This window comes from Hemiscyllium ocellatum, unplaced genomic scaffold, assembly GCF_020745735.1.
Source record: "Hemiscyllium ocellatum isolate sHemOce1 unplaced genomic scaffold, sHemOce1.pat.X.cur. scaffold_532_pat_ctg1, whole genome shotgun sequence".
Taxonomy (NCBI): domain Eukaryota; kingdom Metazoa; phylum Chordata; class Chondrichthyes; order Orectolobiformes; family Hemiscylliidae; genus Hemiscyllium; species Hemiscyllium ocellatum.
In genome coordinates, this window is record NW_026869102.1 from 176,323 (window position 1) to 199,570 (window position 23,248).

General features: G+C 50.2%; 1 protein-coding gene across 1 annotated transcript; it reads left to right on the forward strand.

Moving 5' to 3' along the window:
• The first annotated feature begins 4,301 nt into the window (after positions 1-4,301).
• LOC132813919 (proline-rich transmembrane protein 2-like) lies at positions 4,302-22,043 on the forward strand. The gene is made up of 4 exons (XM_060823304.1): positions 4,302-4,535; positions 17,335-17,759; positions 19,707-19,836; positions 21,845-22,043. Exons 2-4 carry the CDS (start codon positions 17,373-17,375, stop codon positions 21,853-21,855), a joined length of 528 nt encoding a protein of 175 aa, XP_060679287.1. The 5' UTR covers positions 4,302-4,535; positions 17,335-17,372; the 3' UTR covers positions 21,856-22,043.
• The last annotated feature ends 1,205 nt before the right edge of the window (positions 22,044-23,248 follow it).

The window sequence follows — 23,248 nt, forward strand, 5'->3', positions numbered from 1 at the left end:
GTGTGTTCTTTCGGTAGCATTGGGACTTTCCATGAGTTTCATCAAATGCTTCTTTGTAACTACTCTGGGAATAGAGTGGATTCCCTACAGTGTGGAAACAGGCCCTTTGGCCCAACAAGTCCACACTGACCCTCCGAAGAGTGACCCACCTAGACCCATTTCCCTCTGACTAATGCACCTAACACTATGAGCAATTTAGCACAGCCCATGCCCCCACTCCCCCGTGAGAAACCACAAAGTCTTTTATCTGTAGCAACGTGAATACAGCCTTAGCTGACTGCTGGGGCGAAGGAGGCAGGGAGGCTGCAGAGGCAGGTTCGGAGACTGGGCAAAGAGTACAATGTGGGGAAGTGCGAGGGTCATGGACTTTGGGAAGAGGGATAGAGGTAAGGATATTTTCCAAACTTGGAGAAAGCACAGAAATCTGGAGTGCCAAGGGACCTGGGAGTTCTAGTCCAGGATTCTCTCAAAGTAAAGGTGCAGGTTGGGTCAGTCATTAGGAAGGCAAACACAACGATGGCATGAATTGAGAGAATACCAGGATATAAAAGCAGGGATGTACCTCTCAGGCTCCTTCAGGCTCTGGTCAGACCACGTTTGGAGTATTGTGTGCACGGTTTTGGGCCCAGTATCCCAGGAAGGATGTACTGGCCCCTGGAGCGTTCACCGGAATGGTCCCAGGAACCTAAGGTTTAACGCGTGAGGAACGTTTGAGGACTCTGGGCCTGTACTCGATGGAGTTGAGAGGGATGAGGGGGGGACTTACAAAATACCGACCGGCCTGGACAGAGTGGGTGTCGGGGAGATGTTCCCATTGGGAGGAGAGACTGGGACTCACGGGCACAGCCTGAGAGTAAAGGGAAGAGCCTTTAGAACAGAGAGAAGGAGGAACCTCTCCAGCCAGGGAGTAGGGAATCTGTGGAAGTCACTGCGACCAGGAAGCTGTGGGGGCTAGGACATTCCGTCCGTGTAAGATGGAGATAGACAGCTTCTTGTGGATCGAGGGTTACCGGGAGACAGCGGGAGAATGGGCTGGAGAAAGTTAATAACTATGATTGGATGGCAGAGCAGACAGGATGGGTTGAATGGCCTCATTTCTGCTCCTGGTGGTCTTTTCAGAAGTGACGGTCAGTGGATATTTTTTGAGGCTGGAGAGAGGTTTCTCACCAAGTTCCTCAGAGGGGGAAGGGTCAGTATCAGGAACTCGCTATGCCCGATTCTTTTTAAATTCATTCATTCACGGGATGAGGGTGTCGCTGGCTGAGGCGGTGTCTATTCCCCATCCCGAACTGCCCAGAGGAGGGTTAAAAATCAGCCACGTAGATGTGGGTCTGGAGTCACTTGTAGGCCGGGCCAGGTAAGGACGACAGTTCCCTTCCCTCAGTGACCAGGTGGGGGGTTTATTTTTGACAGTGGATTCATGGTCACCATTAGACTCCTCATTTCCTGATTTTTAAAAATTATTTGCTTTTATTGAATTTAAATTCTACCGTTACCTGGGTTACCCAGGCAGTGCGACCAGGACATCACCTCCCGAGCTGGACTCTGGAGAAGGGCGCTGAGGGAGCTTTGGAGTTAGGATGAGGAGGAGGGACATGGGATGGTCATTCGGACAGACACAGAGTGCGCAGGAAAGTCAGGGGTAGTGCTGGAAAAGCACAGCAAGTCAGGAGTGAAGGGCTTTTGCCCGGAATGTCGACTTTCCTGCTCCTCGGATGCTGCCTGACCTGCTGTGTTTTTCCAGCACCTCTCTAATCTCCAGCGTCTGCGGGACCCACTGCGGCCAGGGAGGTCAGTGCCAGGCAATGGTGCTCACCTTGCAGAGCTAGTACCAGCAGAGTGGGCCGAATAGCCTGTGCTAGAACACGTCAGTAAAGGCCAGGCACTGGGATCCATGTCTAATACCAGGAGGAGAGATCAACCCCTCACTGTTACCCGGTTACTCCTGGTTTTGCTCTGTCTCGTTCTTCCCTTTTACAGGAGACATTCCCACCACAGGCAAGGAATTCCTGCCGAGGGGAACACGTCTCCTAACAGGGAGGTGGGGGGAGGACACTGACTCTCCCCGGGGTCCAGGGAGACACACTGACTCTCCCCAGGGTCCAGGGAGACACACTGACTCTCCTCGGGGTACAGGGGAACACACTGACTCTCCCCGGGGTACAGGGGAGACACACTGACTCTCCCCAGGGTACAGGGGAGACACACTGACTCTCCCCGGGGTACAGGGGAGACACACTGACTCTCCCCAGGGTACAGGGGAGACACACTGACTCTCCCCAGGGTACAGGGGAGACACACTGACTCTCCCCAGGGTACAGGGGAGACACACTGACTCTCCCCAGGGTACAGGGGAGACACACTGACTCTCCTCGGGGTACAGGGAAACACACTGACTCTCCCCGGGGTACAGGGGAGACACACTGACCCACCCCGGGGTACAGGGGAGACACACTGACCCTCCCCAGGGTACAGGGGAGACACACTGACTCTCCCCAGGGTACAGGGGAGACACACTGACTCTCCCCGGGGTACAGGGGAGACACACTGACTCTCCCCAGGGTACAGGGGAGACACACTGACTCTCCCCAGGGTACAGGGGAGACACACTGACTCTCCTCGGGGTACAGGGAAACACACTGACTCTCCCCGGGGTACAGGGGAGACACACTGACTCTCCCCGGGGTACAGGGGAGACACACTGACTCTCCCCAGGGTACAGGGGAGACACACTGACCCACCCCGGGGTACAGGGGAGACACACTGACTCTCCTCGGGGTACAGGGAAACACACTGACTCTCCCCGGGGTACAGGGGAGACACACTGACTCTCCCCGGGGTACAGGGGAGACACACTGACTCTCCCCAGGGTACAGGGGAGACACACTGACCCACCCCGGGGTACAGGGGAACACACTGACCCTCCCCGGGGTACAGGGAGACACACTGACTCTCCCCGGGTTACGGGGGAGACACTGACTCTCCCCGGGGTACGGGGAGACACTGACTCTCCCCGGGGTACGGGGGAGACACTGACTCTCCCCGGGGTACAGAGGGAGACACTGACTCTCCCCGGGATACAGGGGAGACACTGACTCTGCCCGGGGTATGGGGAGACACTGACTCTCCCTGGGGTACAGGGGGAGACACTGACTCTCCCTGGGATACGGGGGAGACACTGACTCTCCCCGGGAGTGCACCTGCAGACAGTGAGACTGTTTTGTCTCGGCGCTGAGTGAATGCGAGTGTGGCATTTGAGAACGAAAGAGGGGGAACTGAGAGATGGAGAGAGAGAGAGAGAGATGGTGATTTGGAGGAGAAATAGATTTGGAGAGAAAGAAATGACAAGGCCAAAGGTAATTAACTTCAGGCCTAAAATAAACAGGAGAGAAATGTGAATGAGGTGGAGGCTGAGAGAGAGTGAGATGGTGAAAGGTACAGAGAGATACACAGAGGTACAGAGAGATAGAGAGAACGAGGAGTAGATAGAAATGAAGAGATACACAGATGAAAAGCAGAGGGAGAGCAGTTGGAGAACAAGACAAGACCTGGCAGTTCAGGTCTTAATATTAATGAGAGAGGGAGTGTGTGAGAGGGAGAGAGAGAGAGATGGCTCTGTGATGCAGAAATCAGTGAAGAGATATTAATGAGAGAGGGAGTGTGTGAGAGGGAGGGAGAGAGAGATGGCTCTGTGATGCAGAAATCAGTGAAGGGATATTAATGAGAGAGGGAGTGTGTGAGAGGGAGGGAGGGAGAGAGAGAGATGGCTCTGTGATGCAGAAATCAGTGAAGAGATATTAATGAGAGAGGGAGTGTGTGAGAGGGAGAGAGAGAGAGATGGCTCTGTGATGCAGAAATCAGTGAAGGATATTAATGAGAGAGAGAGTGTGAGAGAGGGAGGGAGGGAGAGATGGCTCTGTGATGGAGAAATCACTGAAGAGATATTAATGAGAGAGAGAGTGTGAGAGAGGGAGGGAGAGAGAGATGGCTCTGTGATGGAGAAACCAGTGAAGAGATATTAATGAGAGAGGGAGTGTGTGAGAGGGAGGGAGGGAGGGAGAGATGGCTCTGTGATGCAGAAATCAGTGAAGAGATATTAATGAGAGAGGGAGTGTGAGAGAGGGAGGGAGAGATGGCTCTGTGATGCAGAAACCAGTGAAGAGATATTAATGAGAGAGGGAGTGTGTGAGAGGGAGGGAGAGAGAGATGGCTCTGTGATGCAGAAACCAGTGAAGAGATATTAATGAGAGGGGACTTGGCCACGTGACCTGTGTGTGTGAGCTCTTTGTTATGAGGAGGGAGGTGTGTGTGTGTGTGTGTGTGAGAGAGAGAGAGACATTTACACACCCTGCAATCTCCCCCCTGCTCCGCTTGGCTGGGCTGGGTGTTTAGGTTTGTCTTCTCCTTGGCAGGGTAGTGGTTCTCACCGCTCCTCTCCTCCCTGCTGTCTGCTCGTTGTGAGAATATGAATTATTGACTGGCGGATCTTGCCAAAGCTGCTGTTCCTTCCAGCCCTTTTCTGACGAGACATAACGGTGAGTATCTGGCTCACTCTGTACTGAATTCTGCCTTGTCCTCCCATTTATTCCCAGGGTAAACAGCTAGATGCAGATGATGTCTCTCGGAGATACTGAGGGAAATCGCAGGGTTCCGCTGGTAGAGAGGCCACTGTGTTAGTGATTGATGGCAGTGTTGACATTTCCCGGGGTTCCAAGACCTGCCTTAGACAGTGAATGCAGCAGCAACACCACCCCCACCCCTCGCCCCAACTACAGATCTGGCCCGATAATGGCCACCCCCTCCACACTATCAGCATCCCCCAAACTGCCTGCTAATCTTCACAGCAAACACAGTCTCAATTTACACTCAGCGCTGTTCACTCATTCTCCACATCCACGCTGTCTCAATGGACCCATCGCACTCAGAACCTGCTCACTGCCTTGTAACCGGCCCCAGCCGCCCTCCCAGGGACCAGCCAACAAGAATTGGCCAGAGCAGCTCCTCAGGACCAAAAGCAAAACCTGCTTTTAATTCAGAAGAGTAAGGGTCACCAATGTTCATTCAGCAGGGTAAGGGTCACTCACTGTGTAACCGTACAGAGTCAGTGTTTATACAGCAGGGTAAGGGTCACTCACTGTGTAACCGTACTGTGTCAGTGTTTATACAGCAGGGTAAGGGTCACTCACTGTGTAACCGTGCAGAGTCATGGTTTATACAGTAGGGTAAGGGTCACTCACTGTGTAACTGTACAGAGTCAGGAAGGGTCACTCACTGTATAGCTGTACAGAGTCAGGAAGGGTCACTCCCTGTATAACTGTACAGAGTCAGTGTTTATTCAGCAGGGTAAGGGTCACTCATTGTGTAACCATACAGAGTCAGTGTTTATACAGCAGGGTAAGGGTCACTCACTGTGTAACCGTACAGAGTCAGTGTTTATACAGCAGGGTAAGGGTCACTGTGTAACCGTACAGAGTCAGTGTTTATACAGCAGGGTAAGGGTCACTCACTGCGTAACCGTACGGAGTCAGTGTTTATTCAGCAGGGTAAGGGTCACTCACTGTGTAACCGTACAGAGTCAGTGTTTATACAGCAGGGTAAGGGTAACTCACTGTGTAACCGTACGGAGTCAGTGTTTATTCAGCAGAGTAAGGGTCACTCACTGTGTAACCGTACAGAGTCAGTGTTTATACAGCAGGGTAAGGGTCACTCACTGTGTAACCGTACAGAGTCAGTGTTTATACAGCAGGGTAAGGGTCACTCACAGTGTAACCGTACAGAGTCAGTGTTTATTCAGCAGGGTAAGGGTCACTCACTGTGTAACTGTACAGTGTCAGGAAGGGTCACTCGCTGTATATCTGTACAGACTCAGTGTTTATACAGCAGGGTAAGGGTCACTCATTGTGTAACCATACAGAGTCAGCGTTTATACAGCAGGGTAAGGGTCACTCACTGTGTAACCGTACAGAGTCAGTGTTTATTCAGCAGGGTAAGGGTCACTCACTGTGTAACCATACAGAATCAGTGTTTATTCAGTAGGGTAAGGGTCACTCACTGTGTAACCGTACAGAGTCAGGGTTTATACAGCAGGGTAAGGGTCACTCACTGTGTAACCGTACAGAGTCAGTGTTTATTCAGCAGGGTAAGGGTCACTCACTGTGTAACTGTACAGAGTCAGTGTTTATTCAACAGGGTAAGGGTCACTGTGTAACCGTACAGAGTCAGTGTTTATTCAGCAGGGTAAGGGTCACTCACTGTGTAACCGTACAGAGTCAGTGTTTATACAGCAGGGTAAGGGTCACTCACTGTGTAACCGTACAGAGTCAGTGTTTATACAGCAGGGTAAGGGTCACTCACTGTGTAACCGTACAGAGTCAGTGTTAATACAGCAGGGTAAGGATCACTCACTGTGTAACCATACAGAATCAGTGTTTATTCAGCAGGGTAAGGGTCACTCACTGTGTCACCGTACTGTGTCAGTGTTTATTCAGCAGGGTAAGGGTCACTCACTGTGTAACCGTACTGTGTCAGTGTTTATACAGCAGGGTAAGGGTCACTCACTGTGTAACCGTACAGAGTCAGTGTTTATACAGCAGGGTAAGGGTCACTCACTGTGTAACCGTACAGAGTCAGTGTTTATACAGCAGGGTAAGGGTCACTCACTGTGTAACCGTACAGAGTCAGTGTTTATACAGCAGGGTAAGGGTCACTCACTGTGTAACTGTACAGAGTCAGTGTTTATACAGCAGGGTAAGGGTCACTGTGTAACCGTACAGAGTCAATGTTTATACAGCAGGGTAAGGGTCACTCACTGTGTAACCGTACAGAGTCAGGGTTTATACAGCAGGGTAAGGGTCACTCACTGTGTAACCGTACAGAGTCAGTGTTCATTCAGCAGGGTAAGGGTCACTCACTGTGTAACTGTACAGAGTCAGGAAGGGTCACTCACTGTATAACTGTACAGAGTCAGGGTTTATTCACCACGGTGAGGGTCACTCACTGTGTAACCGTACAGAGTCAGTGTTTATACAGCAGGGTAAGGGTCACTCACTGTGTAACCGTACAGAGTCAGTGTTTATCCAGCAGGGTAAGGGTCACTCACTGTATAACCGTACAGAGTCAGTGTTTATACAGCAGGGTAAGGGTCACTCACTGTGTAACCGTACAGAGTCAGTGTTTATACAGCAGGGTAAGGGTCACTCACTGTGTAACTGTACAGAGTCAGTGTTTATTCAGCAGAGTAAGGGTCACTGTGTAACCGTACAGAGTCAGTGTTTATTCAGCAGGGTAAGGCTCACTCACTATATAACTGTAGAGTGTCAGGAAGGGTCACTCACTGTATAACTGTACAGAGTCAGGGTTTATTCAGCAGGGTAAGGGTCACTCACTGTGTAACTGTACAGTGTCAGGAAGGGTCACTCACTGTGTAACTGTACAGAGTCAGGGTTTATTCAGCAGGGTAAGGGTCACTCACTGTGTAACCGTACAGAGTCAGGGTTTATACAGCAGGGTAAGGGTCACTCACTGTGTCACCGTACAGAGTCAGGGTTCATTCAGCAGGGTAATGGTCACTCACTGTGTAACTGTACAGAGTCAGTGTTCATACAGCAGGGTAATGGTACACGTTTATACAGCAGGGTAAGGGTCACTGTGTAACCGTACTGAGTCAGTGTTTATACAGCAGGGTAAGGGTCACTCACTGTTTAACCGTACAGAGTCAGTGTTTATTCAGCAGGGTAAGGGTCACTCACTGTGTAACCGTACAGAGTCAGTGTTTATTCAACAGGGTAAGGGTCACTGTGTAACCGTACAGAGTCAGTGTTTATTCAGCAGGGTAAGGGTCACTCACTGTGTAACCGTACAGAGTCAGTGTTTATTCAGCAGGGTAAGGGTCACTCACTGTGTAACTGTACAGAGTCAGTGTTTATACAGCAGGGTAAGGGTCACTCACTGTGTAACCGTACAGAGTCAGTGTTTATTCAGCAGGGTAAGGGTCACTCACTGTGTAACCGTACAGAGTCAGTGTTTATACAGCAGAGTAAGGGTCACTCACTGTGTAACCGTACAGAGTCAGTGTTTATACAGCAGGGTAAGGGTCACTCACTGTGTAACCGTACAGAGTCAGTGTTTATACAGCAGGGTAAGGGTCACTCACTGTGTAACCGTACAGAGTCAGTGTTTATACAGCAAGGTAAGGGTCACTCACTGTGTAACCGTACAGAGTCAGTGTTTATACAGCAGGGTAAGGGTCACTCACTGTGTAACCGTACGGAGTCAGTGTTTATACAGCAGGGTAAGGGTCACTCACTGTGTAACCGTACGGAGTCAGTGTTTATTCAGCAGGGTAAGGGTCACTCACTGTGTAACCGTACAGAGTCAGTGTTTATACAGCGGGGTAAGGGTCACTCACTGTGTAACCGTACAGAGTCAGTGTTTATACAGCAGGGTAAAGGTCACTGTGTAACCGTACAGAGTCAGGGTTTATACAGCAGGGTAAGGGTCACTCACTGTGTAACCGTACAGAGTCAGTGTTTATACAGCAGGGTAAGGGTCACTGTGTAACCGTACAGAGTCAGGGTTTATTCAGCAGGGTAAGGGTCAGTCACTGTGTAACTGTACAGAGTCAGTGTTTATTCAACAGGGTAAGGGTCACTGTGTAACCGTACAGAGTCAGTGTTTATACAGCAGGATAAGGGTCACTGTGTAACCGTACAGAGTCAGTGTTTATTCAGCATGGTAAGGGTCACTCACTGTATAACTGTAGAGTGTCAGGAAGGGTCACTCACTGTATAACTGTACAGAGTCAGGGTTTATTCAGCAGGGTAAGGGTCACTCACTGTGTAACTGTACAGTGTCAGGAAGGGTCACTCACTGTATAACTGTACAGAGTCAGGGTTTATTCAGCAGGGTAAGGGTCACTCACTGTGTAACCGTACAGAGTCAGGGTTTATACAGCAGGGTAATGGTCACTCACTGTGTAACCGTACAGAGTCAGTGTTTATTCAGCATGGTAAGGGTCACTCACTGTATAACTGTAGAGTGTCAGGAAGGGTCACTCACTGTATAACTGTACAGAGTCAGGATTTATTTAGCAGGGTATGGGTCACTCACTGTGTAACTGTACAGTGTCAGGAAGGGTCACTCACTGTGTAACTGTACAGAGTCAGGGTTTATTCAGCAGGGTAAGGGTCACTCACTGTGTCACCGTACAGAGTCAGTGTTCATTCAGCAGGGTAATGGTCACTCACTGTGTAACTGTACAGAGTCAGTGTTTATACAGCAGGGTAATGGTACACGTTTATACAGCAGGGTAAGGGTCACTGTGTAACCGTACAGAGTCAGTGTTTATACAGCAGGGTAAGGGTCACTCACTGTGTAACCGTACAGAGTCAGTGTTTATTCAGCAGGGTAAGGGTCACTCACTGTGTAACCGTACAGAGTCAGTGTTTATTCAACAGGGTAAGGGTCACTGTGTAACCGTACAGAGTCAGTGTTTATTCAGCAGGGTAAGGGTCACTCACTGTGTAACCGTACTGAGTCAGTGTTTATTCAGCAGGGTAAGGGTCACTCACTGTGTAACCGTACGGAGTCAGTGTTTATACAGCAGGGTAAGGGTCACTGTGTAACCGTACAGAGTCAGGGTTTATACAGCAGGGTAAGGGTCACTCACTGTGTAACCGTACAGAGTCAGTGTTTATACAGCAGGGTAAGGGTCACTGTGTAACCGTACAGAGTCAGGGTTTATTCAGCAGGGTTATGGTACACGTTTATTCAGCAGGGTAAGGGTCACTGTGTAACCGTACAGAGTCAGTGTTTATTCAGCAGGGTAATGGTACACGTTTATACAGCAGGGTAAGTGTCACTGTGTAACCGTACTGAGTCAGTGTTTATTCAGCAGGGTAAGGGTCACTCACTGTGTAACCGTACAGAGTCAGTGTTTATACAGCAGGGTAAGGGTCACTCACTGCGTAACCGTACGGAGTCAGTCTTTATTCAGCAGGGTAAGGGTCACTCACTGTGTAACTGTACAGAGTCAGTGTCTATACAGCAGGGTAAGGGTCACTCACTGTGTAACCGTACAGAGTCAGTGTTTATTCAGCAGGGTAAGGGTCACTCACTGTGTAACTGTACAGTGTCAGGGTTTATTCAGCAGGGTAAGGGTCACTGTGTAACCGTACAGAGTCAGTGTTTATACAGCAGGGTAAGGGTCACTCACTGTGTAACTGTACAGAGTCAGTGTTTATACAGCAGGGTAAGGGTCACTCACTGTGTAACCGTACAGAGTCAGTGTTTATTCAGCAGGGTAAGGGTCACTCACTGTGTAACTGTACAGTGTCAGGGTTTATTCAGCAGGGTAAGGGTCACTGTGTAACCGTACAGAGTCAGTGTTTATACAGCAGGGTAAGGGTCACTCACTGTGTAACCGTACAGAGTCAGTGTTTATACAGCAGGGTAAGGGTCACTGTGTAACCGTACAGAGTCAGGGTTTATACAGCAGGGTAAGGGTCACTCACTGTGTAACCGTACAGAGTCAGTGTTTATACAGCAGGGTAAGGGTCACTGTGTAACCGTACAGAGTCAGGGTTTATTCAGCAGGGTTATGGTACACGTTTATTCAGCAGGGTAATGGTACACGTTTATACAGCAGGGCAAAGGTCACTGTGTAACCGTACAGAGTCAATGTTTATTCAGCAGGGTAAGGGTCACTCACTGTGTAACCGTACAGAGTCAGGGTTTATTCAGCAGGGTAAGGGTCACTCACTGTGTAACTGTACAGAGTCAGTGTTTATTCAACAGGGTAAGGGTCACTGTGTAACCGTACAGAGTCAGTGTTTATACAGCAGGGTAAGGGTCACTCACTGTGTAACCGTACGGAGTCAGTCTTTATTCAGCAGGGTAAGGGTCACTCACTGTGTAACCGTACAGAGTCAGTGTTTATTCAGCAGGGTAAGGGTCACTCACTGTGTAACCGTACAGAGTCAGGGTTTATACAGCAGGGTAATGGTCACTCACTGTGTAACCGTACAGAGTCAGTGTTTATTCAGCATGGTAAGGGTCACTCACTGTATAACTGTAGAGTGACAGGAAGGGTCACTCACTGTATAACTGTACAGAGTCAGGGTTTATTTAGCAGGGTATGGGTCACTCACTGTGTAACTGTACAGTGTCAGGAAGGGTCACTCACTGTGTAACTGTACAGAGTCAGGGTTTATTCAGCAGGGTAAGGGTCACTCACTGTGTCACCGTACAGAGTCAGTGTTCATTCAGCAGGGTAATGGTCACTCACTGTGTAACTGTACAGAGTCAGTGTTTATACAGCAGGGTAATGGTACACGTTTATACAGCAGGGTAAGGGTCACTGTGTAACCGTACAGAGTCAGTGTTTATACAGCAGGGTAAGGGTCACTCACTGTGTAACCGTACAGAGTCAGTGTTTATTCAGCAGGGTAAGGGTCACTCACTGTGTAACCGTACAGAGTCAGTGTTTATTCAACAGGGTAAGGGTCACTGTGTAACCGTACAGAGTCAGTGTTTATTCAGCAGGGTAAGGGTCACTCACTGTGTAACCGTACAGAGTCAGTGTTTATACAGCAGGGTAAGGGTCACTCACTGTGTAACCGTACAGAGTCAGTGTTTATTCAGCAGGGTAAGGGTCACTCACTGTGTAACCGTACAGAGTCAGTGTTTATACAGCAGGGTAAGGGTCACTCACTGTGTAACCGTACAGAGTCAGGGTTTATGCAGCAGGGTAAGGGTCACTCACTGTGTAACCGTACAGAGTCAGTGTTTATACAGCAGGGTAAGGGTCACTCACTGTGTAACCGTACGGAGTCAGTGTTTATACAGCAGGGTAAGGGTCACTGTGTAACCGTACAGAGTCAGGGTTTATACAGCAGGGTAAGGGTCACTCACTGTGTAACCGTACAGAGTCAGTGTTTATACAGCAGGGTAAGGGTCACTGTGTAACCGTACAGAGTCAGGGTTTATTCAGCAGGGTTATGGTACACGTTTATTCAGCAGGGTAAGGGTCACTGTGTAACCGTACAGAGTCAGTGTTTATTCAGCAGGGTAATGGTACACGTTTTTCAGCAGGGTAAGTGTCACTGTGTAACCGTACTGAGTCAGTGTTTATTCAGCAGGGTAAGGGTCACTCACTGTGTAACCGTACAGAGTCAGTGTTTATACAGCAGGGTAAGGGTCACTCACTGCGTAACCGTACGGAGTCAGTCTTTATTCAGCAGGGTAAGGGTCACTCACTGTGTAACTGTACAGAGTCAGTGTTTATACAGCAGGGTAAGGGTCACTCACTGTGTAACCGTACAGAGTCAGTGTTTATTCAGCAGGGTAAGGGTCACTCACTGTGTAACCGTACAGAGTCAGTGTTTATTCAGCAGGGTAAGGGTCACTCACTGTGTAACTGTACAGTGTCAGGGTTTATTCAGCAGGGTAAGGGTCACTGTGTAACCGTACAGAGTCAGTGTTTATACAGCAGGGTAAGGGTCACTCACTGTGTAACTGTACAGAGTCAGTGTTTATACAGCAGGGTAAGGGTCACTCACTGTGTAACCGTACAGAGTCAGTGTTTATTCAGCAGGGTAAGGGTCACTCACTGTGTAACAGTACAGTGTCAGGGTTTATTCAGCAGGGTAAGGGTCACTGTGTAACCGTACAGAGTCAGTGTTTATACAGCAGGGTAAGGGTCACTCACTGTGTAACCGTACAGAGTCAGTGTTTATACAGCAGGGTAAGGGTCACTGTGTAACCGTACAGAGTCAGGGTTTATTCAGCAGGGTTATGGTACACGTTTATTCAGCAGGGTAATGGTACACGTTTATACAGCAGGGCAAAGGTCACTGTGTAACCGTACAGAGTCAATGTTTATTCAGCAGGGTAAGGGTCACTCACTGTGTAACCGTACGGAGTCAGTCTTTATTCAGCAGGGTAAGGGTCACTCACTGTGTAACCGTACAGAGTCAGTGTTTATTCAGCAGGGTAAGGGTCACTCACTGTGTAACTGTACAGAGTCAGTGTTTATTCAGCAGGGTAAGGGTCACTGTGTAACCGTACAGAGTCAGTGTTTATTCAGCATGGTAAGGGTCACTCACTGTATAACTGTAGAGTGTCAGGAAGGGTCACTCACTGTATAACTGTACAGAGTCAGGGTTTATTCAGCAGGGTAAGGGTCACTCACTGTGTAACTGTACAGTGTCAGGAAGGGTCACTCACTGTATAACTGTACAGAGTCAGGGTTTATACAGCAGGGTAAGGGTCACTCACTGTGTAACTGTACAGAGTCAGGGTTTATTTAGCAGGGTATGGGTCACTCACTGTGTCACCGTACAGAGTCAGTGTTCATTCAGCAGGGTAATGGTCACTCACTGTGTAACTGTACAGAGTCAGTGTTTATACAGCAGGGTAATGGTACACGTTTATACAGCAGGGTAAGGGTCACTGTGTAACCGTACAGAGTCAGTGTTTATACAGCAGGGTATGGGTCACTCACTGTTTAACCGTACAGAGTCAGTGTTTATTCAGCAGGGTAAGGGTCACTCACTGTGTAACCGTACAGAGTCAGTGTTTATTCAGCAGGGTAAGGGTCACTCACTGTGTAACTGTACAGTGTCAGGGTTTATTCAGCAGGGTAAGGGTCACTGTGTAACCGTACAGAGTCAGTGTTTATACAGCAGGGTAAGGGTCACTCACTGTGTAACCGTACAGAGTCAGTGTTTATACAGCAGGGTAAGGGTCACTGTGTAACCGTACAGAGTCAGGGTTTATACAGCAGGGTAAGGGTCACTCACTGTGTAACCGTACAGAGTCAGTGTTTATACAGCAGGGTAAGGGTCACTGTGTAACCGTACAGAGTCAGGGTTTATTCAGCAGGGTAAGGGTCACTCACTGTGTAACTGTACAGTGTCAGGAAGGGTCACTCACTGTATAACTGTACAGAGTCAGGGTTTATACAGCAGGGTAAGGGTCACTCACTGTGTAACTGTACAGAGTCAGGGTTTATTTAGCAGGGTATGGGTCACTCACTGTGTCACCGTACAGAGTCAGTGTTCATTCAGCAGGGTAATGGTCACTCACTGTGTAACTGTACAGAGTCAGTGTTTATACAGCAGGGTAATGGTACACGTTTATACAGCAGGGTAAGGGTCACTGTGTAACCGTACAGAGTCAGTGTTTATACAGCAGGGTATGGGTCACTCACTGTTTAACCGTACAGAGTCAGTGTTTATTCAGCAGGGTAAGGGTCACTCACTGTGTAACTGTACAGTGTCAGGGTTTATTCAGCAGGGTAAGGGTCACTGTGTAACCGTACAGAGTCAGTGTTTATACAGCAGGGTAAGGGTCACTCACTGTGTAACCGTACAGAGTCAGTGTTTATACAGCAGGGTAAGGGTCACTGTGTAACCGTACAGAGTCAGGGTTTATACAGCAGGGTAAGGGTCACTCACTGTGTAACCGTACAGAGTCAGTGTTTATACAGCAGGGTAAGGGTCACTGTGTAACCGTACAGAGTCAGGGTTTATTCAGCAGGGTTATGGTACACGTTTATTCAGCAGGGTAATGGTACACGTTTATACAGCAGGGCAAAGGTCACTGTGTAACCGTACAGAGTCAATGTTTATTCAGCAGGGTAAGGGTCACTCACTGTGTAACCGTACGGAGTCAGTCTTTATTCAGCAGGGTAAGGGTCACTCACTGTGTAACCGTACAGAGTCAGTGTTTATTCAGCAGGGTAAGGGTCACTCACTGTGTAACTGTACAGAGTCAGTGTTTATTCAGCAGGGTAAGGGTCACTGTGTAACCGTACAGAGTCAGTGTTTATTCAGCATGGTAAGGGTCACTCACTGTATAACTGTAGAGTGTCAGGAAGGGTCACTCACTGTATAACTGTACAGAGTCAGGGTTTATTCAGCAGGGTAAGGGTCACTCACTGTGTAACTGTACAGTGTCAGGAAGGGTCACTCACTGTATAACTGTACAGAGTCAGGGTTTATACAGCAGGGTAAGGGTCACTCACTGTGTAACTGTACAGAGTCAGGGTTTATTTAGCAGGGTATGGGTCACTCACTGTGTCACCGTACAGAGTCAGTGTTCATTCAGCAGGGTAATGGTCACTCACTGTGTAACTGTACAGAGTCAGTGTTTATACAGCAGGGTAATGGTACACGTTTATACAGCAGGGTAAGGGTCACTGTGTAACCGTACAGAGTCAGTGTTTATACAGCAGGGTATGGGTCACTCACTGTTTAACCGTACAGAGTCAGTGTTTATTCAGCAGGGTAAGGGTCACTCACTGTGTAACCGTACAGAGTCAGTGTTTATTCAACAGGGTAAGGGTCACTGTGTAACCGTACAGAGTCAGTGTTTATTCAGCAGGGTAAGGGTCACTCACTGTGTAACCGTACAGAGTCAGTGTTTATTCAGCAGGGTAAGGGTCACTCACTGTGTAACTGTACAGAGTCAGTGTTTATACAGCAGGGTAAGGGTCACTCACTGTGTAACCGTACAGAGTCAGTGTTTATACAGCAGGATAAGGGTCACTCACTGTGTAACCGTACAGAGTCAGTGTTTATTCAGCAGGGTAAGGGTCACTCACTGTGTAACCGTACAGAGTCAGTGTTTATACAGCAGGGTAAGGGTCACTCACTGTGTAACCGTACAGAGTCAGGGTCTATTCAGCAGGGTAAGGGTCACTGTGTAACCGTACAGAGTCAGGGTTTATACAGCAGGGTAAGGGTCACTCACTGTGTAACTGTACAGAGTCAGTGTTTATTCAACAGGGTAAGGGTCACTCACTGTGTAACCGTACAGAGTCAGTGTTTATACAGCAGGGTAAGGGTCACTCACTGTGTAACCGTACAGAGTCAGTGTTTATACAGCAGGGTAAGGGTCACTCACTGAGTAACTGTACAGTGTCAGGGTTTATTCAGCCGGGTAAGGGTCACTGTGTCACCGTACAGAGTCAGTGTTTATACAGCAGGGTAAGGGTCACTCACTGTGTAACAGTACAGTGTCAGGGTTTATACAGCAGGGTAAGGGTCACTGTGTAACTGTACAGAGTCAGGGTTTATTCAGCAGGGTAAGGGTCACTGTGTAACCGTACAGAGTCAGCGTTTATACAGCAGGGCAAAGGTCACTGTGTAACCGTACAGAGTCAGTGTTTATTCAGCAGGGTAAGGGTCACTCACTGTGTAACCGTACAGAGTCAGTGTTTATACAGCAGGGTAAGGGTCACTCACTGTGTAACCGTACAGAGTCAGTGTTTATACAGCAGGGTAAGTGTCACTGTGTAACCGTACAGAGTCAGTGTTTATTCAGCAGGGTAAGGGTCACTCACTGTGTAACCGTACAGAGTCAGGGTTTATTCAGCAGGGTAAGGGTCACTCACTGTGTAACTGTACAGAGTCAGTGTTTATTCAACAGGGTAAGGGTCACTGTGTAACCGTACAGAGTCAGTGTTTATTCAGCAGGGTAAGGGTCACTCACTGTGTAACCGTACAGAGTCAGTGTTTATACAGCAGGGTAAGGGTCACTCACTGCGTAACCGTACGGAGTCAGTCTTTATTCAGCAGGGTAAGGGTCACTCACTGTGTAACTGTACAGAGTCAGTGTTTATACAGCAGGGTAAGGGTCACTCACTGTGTAACCGTACAGAGTCAGTGTTTATACAGCAGGGTAAGGGTCACTCACTGTGTAACCGTACAGAGTCAGTGTTTATACAGCAGGGTAAGGGTCACTCACTGAGTAACTGTACAGTGTCAGGGTTTATTCAGCCGGGTAAGGGTCACTGTGTCACCGTACAGAGTCAGTGTTTATACAGCAGGGTAAGGGTCACTCACTGTGTAACAGTACAGTGTCAGGGTTTATACAGCAGGGTAAGGGTCACTGTGTAACTGTACAGAGTCAGGGTTTATTCAGCAGGGTAAGGGTCACTGTGTAACCGTACAGAGTCAGCGTTTATACAGCAGGGCAAAGGTCACTGTGTAACCGTACAGAGTCAGGGTTTATTCAGCAGGGTAAGGGTCACCGTGTAACCGTACAGAGTCAGGGTTTATTCAGCAGGGCAAGGGTCACTGTGTAACTGTACAGAGTCAGGGTTTATACAGCAGGGCAAGGGTCACTGTGTGACTGTACAAAGTCAGGGTTTATACAGCAGGGTAAGGGTCACTCACTGTGTAACCGTACAGAGTCAGGGTTTATACAGCAGGGTAAGGGTCACTCACTGTGTAACCGTACAGAGTCAGGGTTTATACAGCAGGGTAAGGGTCACTCCCTGTGTCAATGTGTCACTGTGTATTGAGTGTTTGCTCTGTGTTTGTGTTGAAGGTATCGATTTCCTCTCAGTTGGTCAGCTGTGATCTGTGATGGCTGTAAATTCGGACAGCCAGGGAACTGAGGTTGGGAGTCCAGCAGCAGCCACCGCTGACCCTGAACCAGCAGCAGTCGTGAGGGAGAAACAGCAGCTGAATGGGAACGGTCTGATGGATGGATCGAAAACTACTTCCCTGCAGGACCTGGCCCGTCCCCTTCACAAACAAAGTCCCCGGAAGGCTGTCCGTGCGAGTTCTGTTACCCATCTCCCTCAGAGTGCCCTGAACTCCCCTCGTACTAGCATCCACAGACATCCCTCGGTCCAAACCGTTGAGGGAGGTGACCATGAGAAACCACGTGACTACATCATCCTGGCTGTTATCTCCTGTTTCTGCCCAATCTGGCCCCTCAATATTGTGGCATTTGTCTATGCTGTGATGGTGAGTATGGTTCAGTTCACACTGTGTCTGCCTGTACCACACTGCAGCACACCTTCACTGTCCCCCCCTGGCTCTGTCCCTGGCTCTCTGTCTCTCTGACTCTGTCTGTCTCTGTCCCTCCCTCCATCTCTGCCTCTCTGTGTCTCTGCGTCTCACTGTTCCTCTCCCTTTCTGTCCACGGTTCTGTCTCTATCTCCATCTCTGTTCCTGTCCCTCTCTGTCTCTGTCTCTGTCTCTATCTCTGTCTCTGACTCTCTCTATCTCCATCTCTGTTCCTGTCCCTCTCTGTCTCTGTCTCTGTTCCTGTCCCTCTCTGTCTCTGTTCCTGTCCCTCTCTGTCTCTGTCCCTCTCTGTCTCCATCTCTGTCTCTGTTCCTGTCCCTCTCTGTCTCTGTCTCTATCTCTGTCTCCGTCTCTGTCTCCATCTCTGTCTCTGACTCTCTCTGTCTCTGTTTCTGTCTCTGTCCCTGTCCCTCTCTGTTCCTAGCTCTGTCTGTCTCTCTCATTGTCCATCGCTTTGTCTCCATCTCCATCTGTGTGTGTCTCTCTGTCACTGACTTAGTGATCCTCTCCCTCTCCCTCTCCTGCTCCATCACTGTCTGCCACTTTCTCTGTCTCTATCTCTATCCCTCTCTCTGTCTCTGACCCAGGGATCGTCTGTTTCCATCTCTATTTCTGTCCGTCTGTCTCCCTCACTGTCAGTCACTGATCCTCTCCCCCTCGGTCTCTCCTCTCTCATTGATTCTCTCTGTCCCAGGCTCCATTTTTCTGAATCTTTCTCGTTTTCTCTCCCTGTCTCTCTTTCTCCACATCAGTGTACGTGTCTCCTGCTTTCTCTTCTCTTACTTTGTCATCCTTTGTCACTGTCTCTCCTTTCTGAGTCACATTCTCTCTCTCCCCCGACAGTTCGTACACACTCAGCAGCTCTTCCTCGATCAGTCTCTCGCGGCGTTAATGCCTTAGTTTTTTTTAAATATTTCTTTCCATTCACATATCCCACATTCTCCATTTTCCTGACGTTATTAACACAGCACACGGAACCTTCCAGATACTGTTCCAGGGAGCCCATCAAACACTCCCAGGGACAGGGACAGCACGGGGTTAGATACAGAGTAAAGCTCCCTCTACACTGTCCCCCTCCATCCCAGGGACAGGGACAGCACGGGGTTAGATACAGAGTAAAGCTCCCTCTACACTGTCCCCCCATCCCAGGGACAGGGACAGCACGGGGTTCGATACAGAGTAAAACTCCCTCTACACTGTCCCCCCCCATCCCAGGGACAGGGACAGCACGGGGTTAGATACAGAGTAAAACTCCCTCTACACTGTCCCCCCCATCCCAGGGACAGGGACAGCACGGGGTTAGATACAGAGTAAAGCTCCCTCTACACTGTCCCCTCCATCCCAGGGACAGGGACAGTCGGGGTTAGATACAGAGTAAAGCTCCCTCTCCACTGTCCCCCCATCAAACACTCCAGGACAGGGACAGCACGGGGTTAGATACAGGGTAAAGCTCCCTCTACACTGTCTCCCTCATCCCAGGGACAGGGACAGCACAGGGTTAGATACAGAGTAAAGCTCCCTCTGCACTGTCCACCCATCCCAGGGACAGGGACAGCACGGGGTTCGATACAGAGTAAAGCTCCCTCTACACTGTTCCCCCCATCCCAGGGACAGGGACAGCACGGGGTTAGATACAGAGTAAAACTCCCTCTGCACTGTCCCCCCCCATCCCAGGGACAGGGACAGCACGGGGTTAGATACAGAGTAAAACTCCCTCTACACTGTCCCCCCCCATCCCAGGGACAGGGACAGCACAGGGTTAGATACAGAGTAAAGCTCCCTCTACACTGTCCCCCCCCATCCCAGGGACAGGGACAGCATGGGGATAGACACAGTGTAAAACTCCCTCTACACTGTCCCTGATGATGTTGTCTCTGTATCCAGTCTAGGAACAGTTTCCAGAATGGAGATGTGGACGGAGCGCGGAGACTAGGCCGAGTTGCGAAGTTGCTGAGTATTGTAGCTGTTGTTGGGGGCCTGGTCATCATCGCAGCTTGTGTCATTAACTTCTCCAGTAAGTCCGGGGTTATCACAAAACCGACAAGCATTGTATATGAGTCCGCTGGGAAGGAAGGGCTTTGGGTCCATTGGGGACGGTGTAGATTGGGAGTGAACGGGAAGGGGTTTGGGGTCCCATTGGGGACAGTGTAGACCGGAAGTGAATGGGAAGGGGTTTTTGGTCCATTGGGACGGTGTAGAGTGGGAGTGAATGGGAAGGGGTTTGGGGTCCCATTGGGGACGGTGTAGACCGGGAGTGAACAGGAAGGGGTTTGGGGTCCCATTGGGGACGGTGTAGACCGGGGGTGAACAGGAAGGGATTTGGGGTCCATTGGGGACGGTGTAGAGTGGGAGTGAATGGGAAGGGGTTTGGGGTCCCATTGGGGACAGTGTAGACCGGAAGTGAATGGGAAGGGGTTTTTGGTCCATTGGGACGGTGTAGAGTGGGAGTGAATGGGAAGGAGTTTGGGGTCCCATTGGGGACGGTGTAGAGTGGGAGTGAATAGGAAGGGGCTTGGGGTCCCATTGGGGACAGTGTAGAGCGGGAGTGAACAGGAAGGGGTTTGGGGTCCATTGGGGACGGTGTAGAGTGGGAGTGAACGGGAAGGGGTTTGGGGTCCCATTGGGGACGGTGTAGACCGGGAGTGAATGGGAAGGGGTTTGGGGTCCATTGGGGACGGTGTAGAGCGGGGGTGAACGGGAAGGGGTTTCGGGTCCCATTGGGGACGGTGTAGAGCGGGGGTGAACGGGAAGGGGTTTGGGGTCCATTGGGGATGGTGTAGAGTGGGAGTGAACGGGAAGGGGTTTGGGGTCCATTGGGGACGGTGTAGAGCGGGAGGGAACGGGAAGGGGTTTGGGGTCCCATTGGGGACGGTGTAGAGCGGGAGTGAACAGGAAGGGGTTTGGGGTCCCACTGGGGACGGTGTAGAGTGGGAGTGAACATGAAGGGGTTTGGGGTCCATTGGGGATGGTGTAGAGCGGGAGTGAACAGAAAGGGGTTTGGGGTCCCATTGGGGACGGTGTAGACCGGGAGTGAATGGGAAGGGGTTTGGGGTCCATTGGGGACGGTGTAGACCGGGAGTGAATGGGAAGAGGTTTGGGGTCCATTGGGGACGGTGTAGAGCGGGGGTGAACGGGAAGGGGTTTGGGGTCCCATTGGGGATGGTGTAGAGTGGGAGTGAACGGGAAGGGGTTTGGGGTCCATTGGGGATGGTGTAGAGTGGGAGTGAACGGGAAGGGGTTTGGGGTCCATTGGGGACGGTGTAGACCGGGAGTGAATGGGAAGGGTTTTGGGGTCCCATTGGGGACGGTGTAGAGTGGGAGTGAACGGGAAGGGGTTTGGGGTCCCATTGGGGACGGTGTAGAGTGGGAGTGAATAGGAAAGACTAGAGAGACAGACTGACTAGGAGAGATGAGGTAAGAGTGAGAGACAATAAAACTATGGGAGAATGATTGTGATTGGAGTGAGGCAGACAGACAAGCAGATTAAGAGAGAGAGAGAGGGGGAGACAGATGGAGGGAGAGGGAGAGAGAGAGAAAGGGAGGCAGAGAGAAAGGGAGAGAGAGAGACAGAGATGGAGGGAGACAGAGATGGAGGGAGAGAGAGAGAGAGAGAGAAAGGGAGGCAGGGAGAGAGAGAAAGGGAGAGAGAGAGACTGACAGAGATGGAGGGAGAGGGAGAGAGAGAGAAAGGGTGAGACGGAGACAAAGATAGATGGAGGGAGAGAGGAAGAAAGAGATGGAAACAGAGAGGGAGACAGAAAGGAAGAGATAAAGTTGGAACGAGAAAGGAAGAGCGAGAGAAAGAGGAGACAGAGAGAGAGGGAAAGAGACAAAAAGGGAGAGAAAGATACAGAGAAAAAGAGAGAGAGAGAAAAAAGAGAGAGAGAGAGAGAGAGAGACCGATGGAGTGATAGACAGAGACAGAGTCATGCTGAGGTCTTGTGTTTGGGAGGAGTGAGGCAGCAGAAGATTATTTGTCCATCATGGTCAGTCAGTGAACCTTGTCTCTGTTCCCTGCTCAGTTTTCCAGTGAAGGTGGGAGTGTGAATCTCCCCGTCCCCCACAGGGACTGCAGCCAGACGGACAGCACTGACTACGTGGGACGGTGGAGAGGGAGAGACAGCCGCTGTGGGGTCCCTGCTGTTGGACAGTCAGCTGCTGTTCCTGATTAAGACTAACTCTGTAATCGCATGTCAAAGTTTACCAGACAGTATTGTTCAGTTTTGGGGGCGGGTGGGAGGTGGGAGGGAGGGGACACAAGTTTTATAAATTCACAATCTCACACACACACACATTTACACAAACTGCAAGCTGAAAGGGAACACATTGTTTTGTTTCTTCTTGGAAAGCACAAGATTCAGCAAAGGCACGTTCAACTGAATGGCAACGCTCAGGACTTGGACACTGAGGGCATTCACCCTTGACCCCTGATCACCCCAACTCCTGACCACCCTGACCCCTGACCACCCATGACAACCAATGACCACCCCGACCCCTACCCTCGAGCACCCTTGACCTCTGACCACCCTGACCCCTGACCAGCCCACCCGTTGCCATCCCATTAGCTTCTCCCTCCTCCTGCATGCAGCTCTCTCGAGGTGAATATTGCGTCCTTCTGTATATGTCTTCCCCAGTCATCGAGGAGGGTAGAGGAGGGAGGAGAGGGCTGTGGTAAACCAAGAGGGTTCACTCAGACATGCTCCAATTCACTGCCATTTGGAAAACTCACAGACACAACACAGCTCTGGTCAACTCTTCAATCTCTGGATTGAACAGGTCATGTCCTGGTGCAGAGTGTAGGATGTGTACCATACGGACTGCATCACTCTCAGAGAGTGGGATGTAGAGGGAGCTCTGTACCGTCCCTGTCCCTGGGAGAGCTCGATGCTGACACTGGGTATAAAGTGGGGGGAGGTTACACTGTCAGGGGGTGGGATGGAGAGGGAGCTCTGTACCGTCCCTGTCCCTGGGAGAGCTCGATGCTGACACTGGGTATAAAGTGGGGGGAGGTTACACTGTCAGGGGGTGGGATGGAGAGGGAGCTCTGTACCGTCCCTGTCCCTGGGAGAGCTCGATGCTGACACTGGGTATAAAGTGGGGGGAGGTTACACTGTCAGGGGGTGGGATGGAGAGGGAGCTCTGTACCGTCCCTGTCCCTGGGAGAGCTCGATGCTGACACTGGGTATAAAGTGGGGGGAGGTTACACTGTCAGGGGGTGGGATGGAGAGGGAGCTCTGTACCGTCCCTGTCCCTGGGAGAGCTCGATGCTGACACTGGGTATAAAGTGGGGGGGGGTTACACTGTCAGGGGGTGGGATGTAGAGGGAGCTCTGTACTGTCCCTGTCCCTGGGAGAGCTCGATGCTGACACTGGGTATAAAGTGGGGGCAGGTTACACTGTCAGGGGGTGGGATGGAGAGGGAGCTCT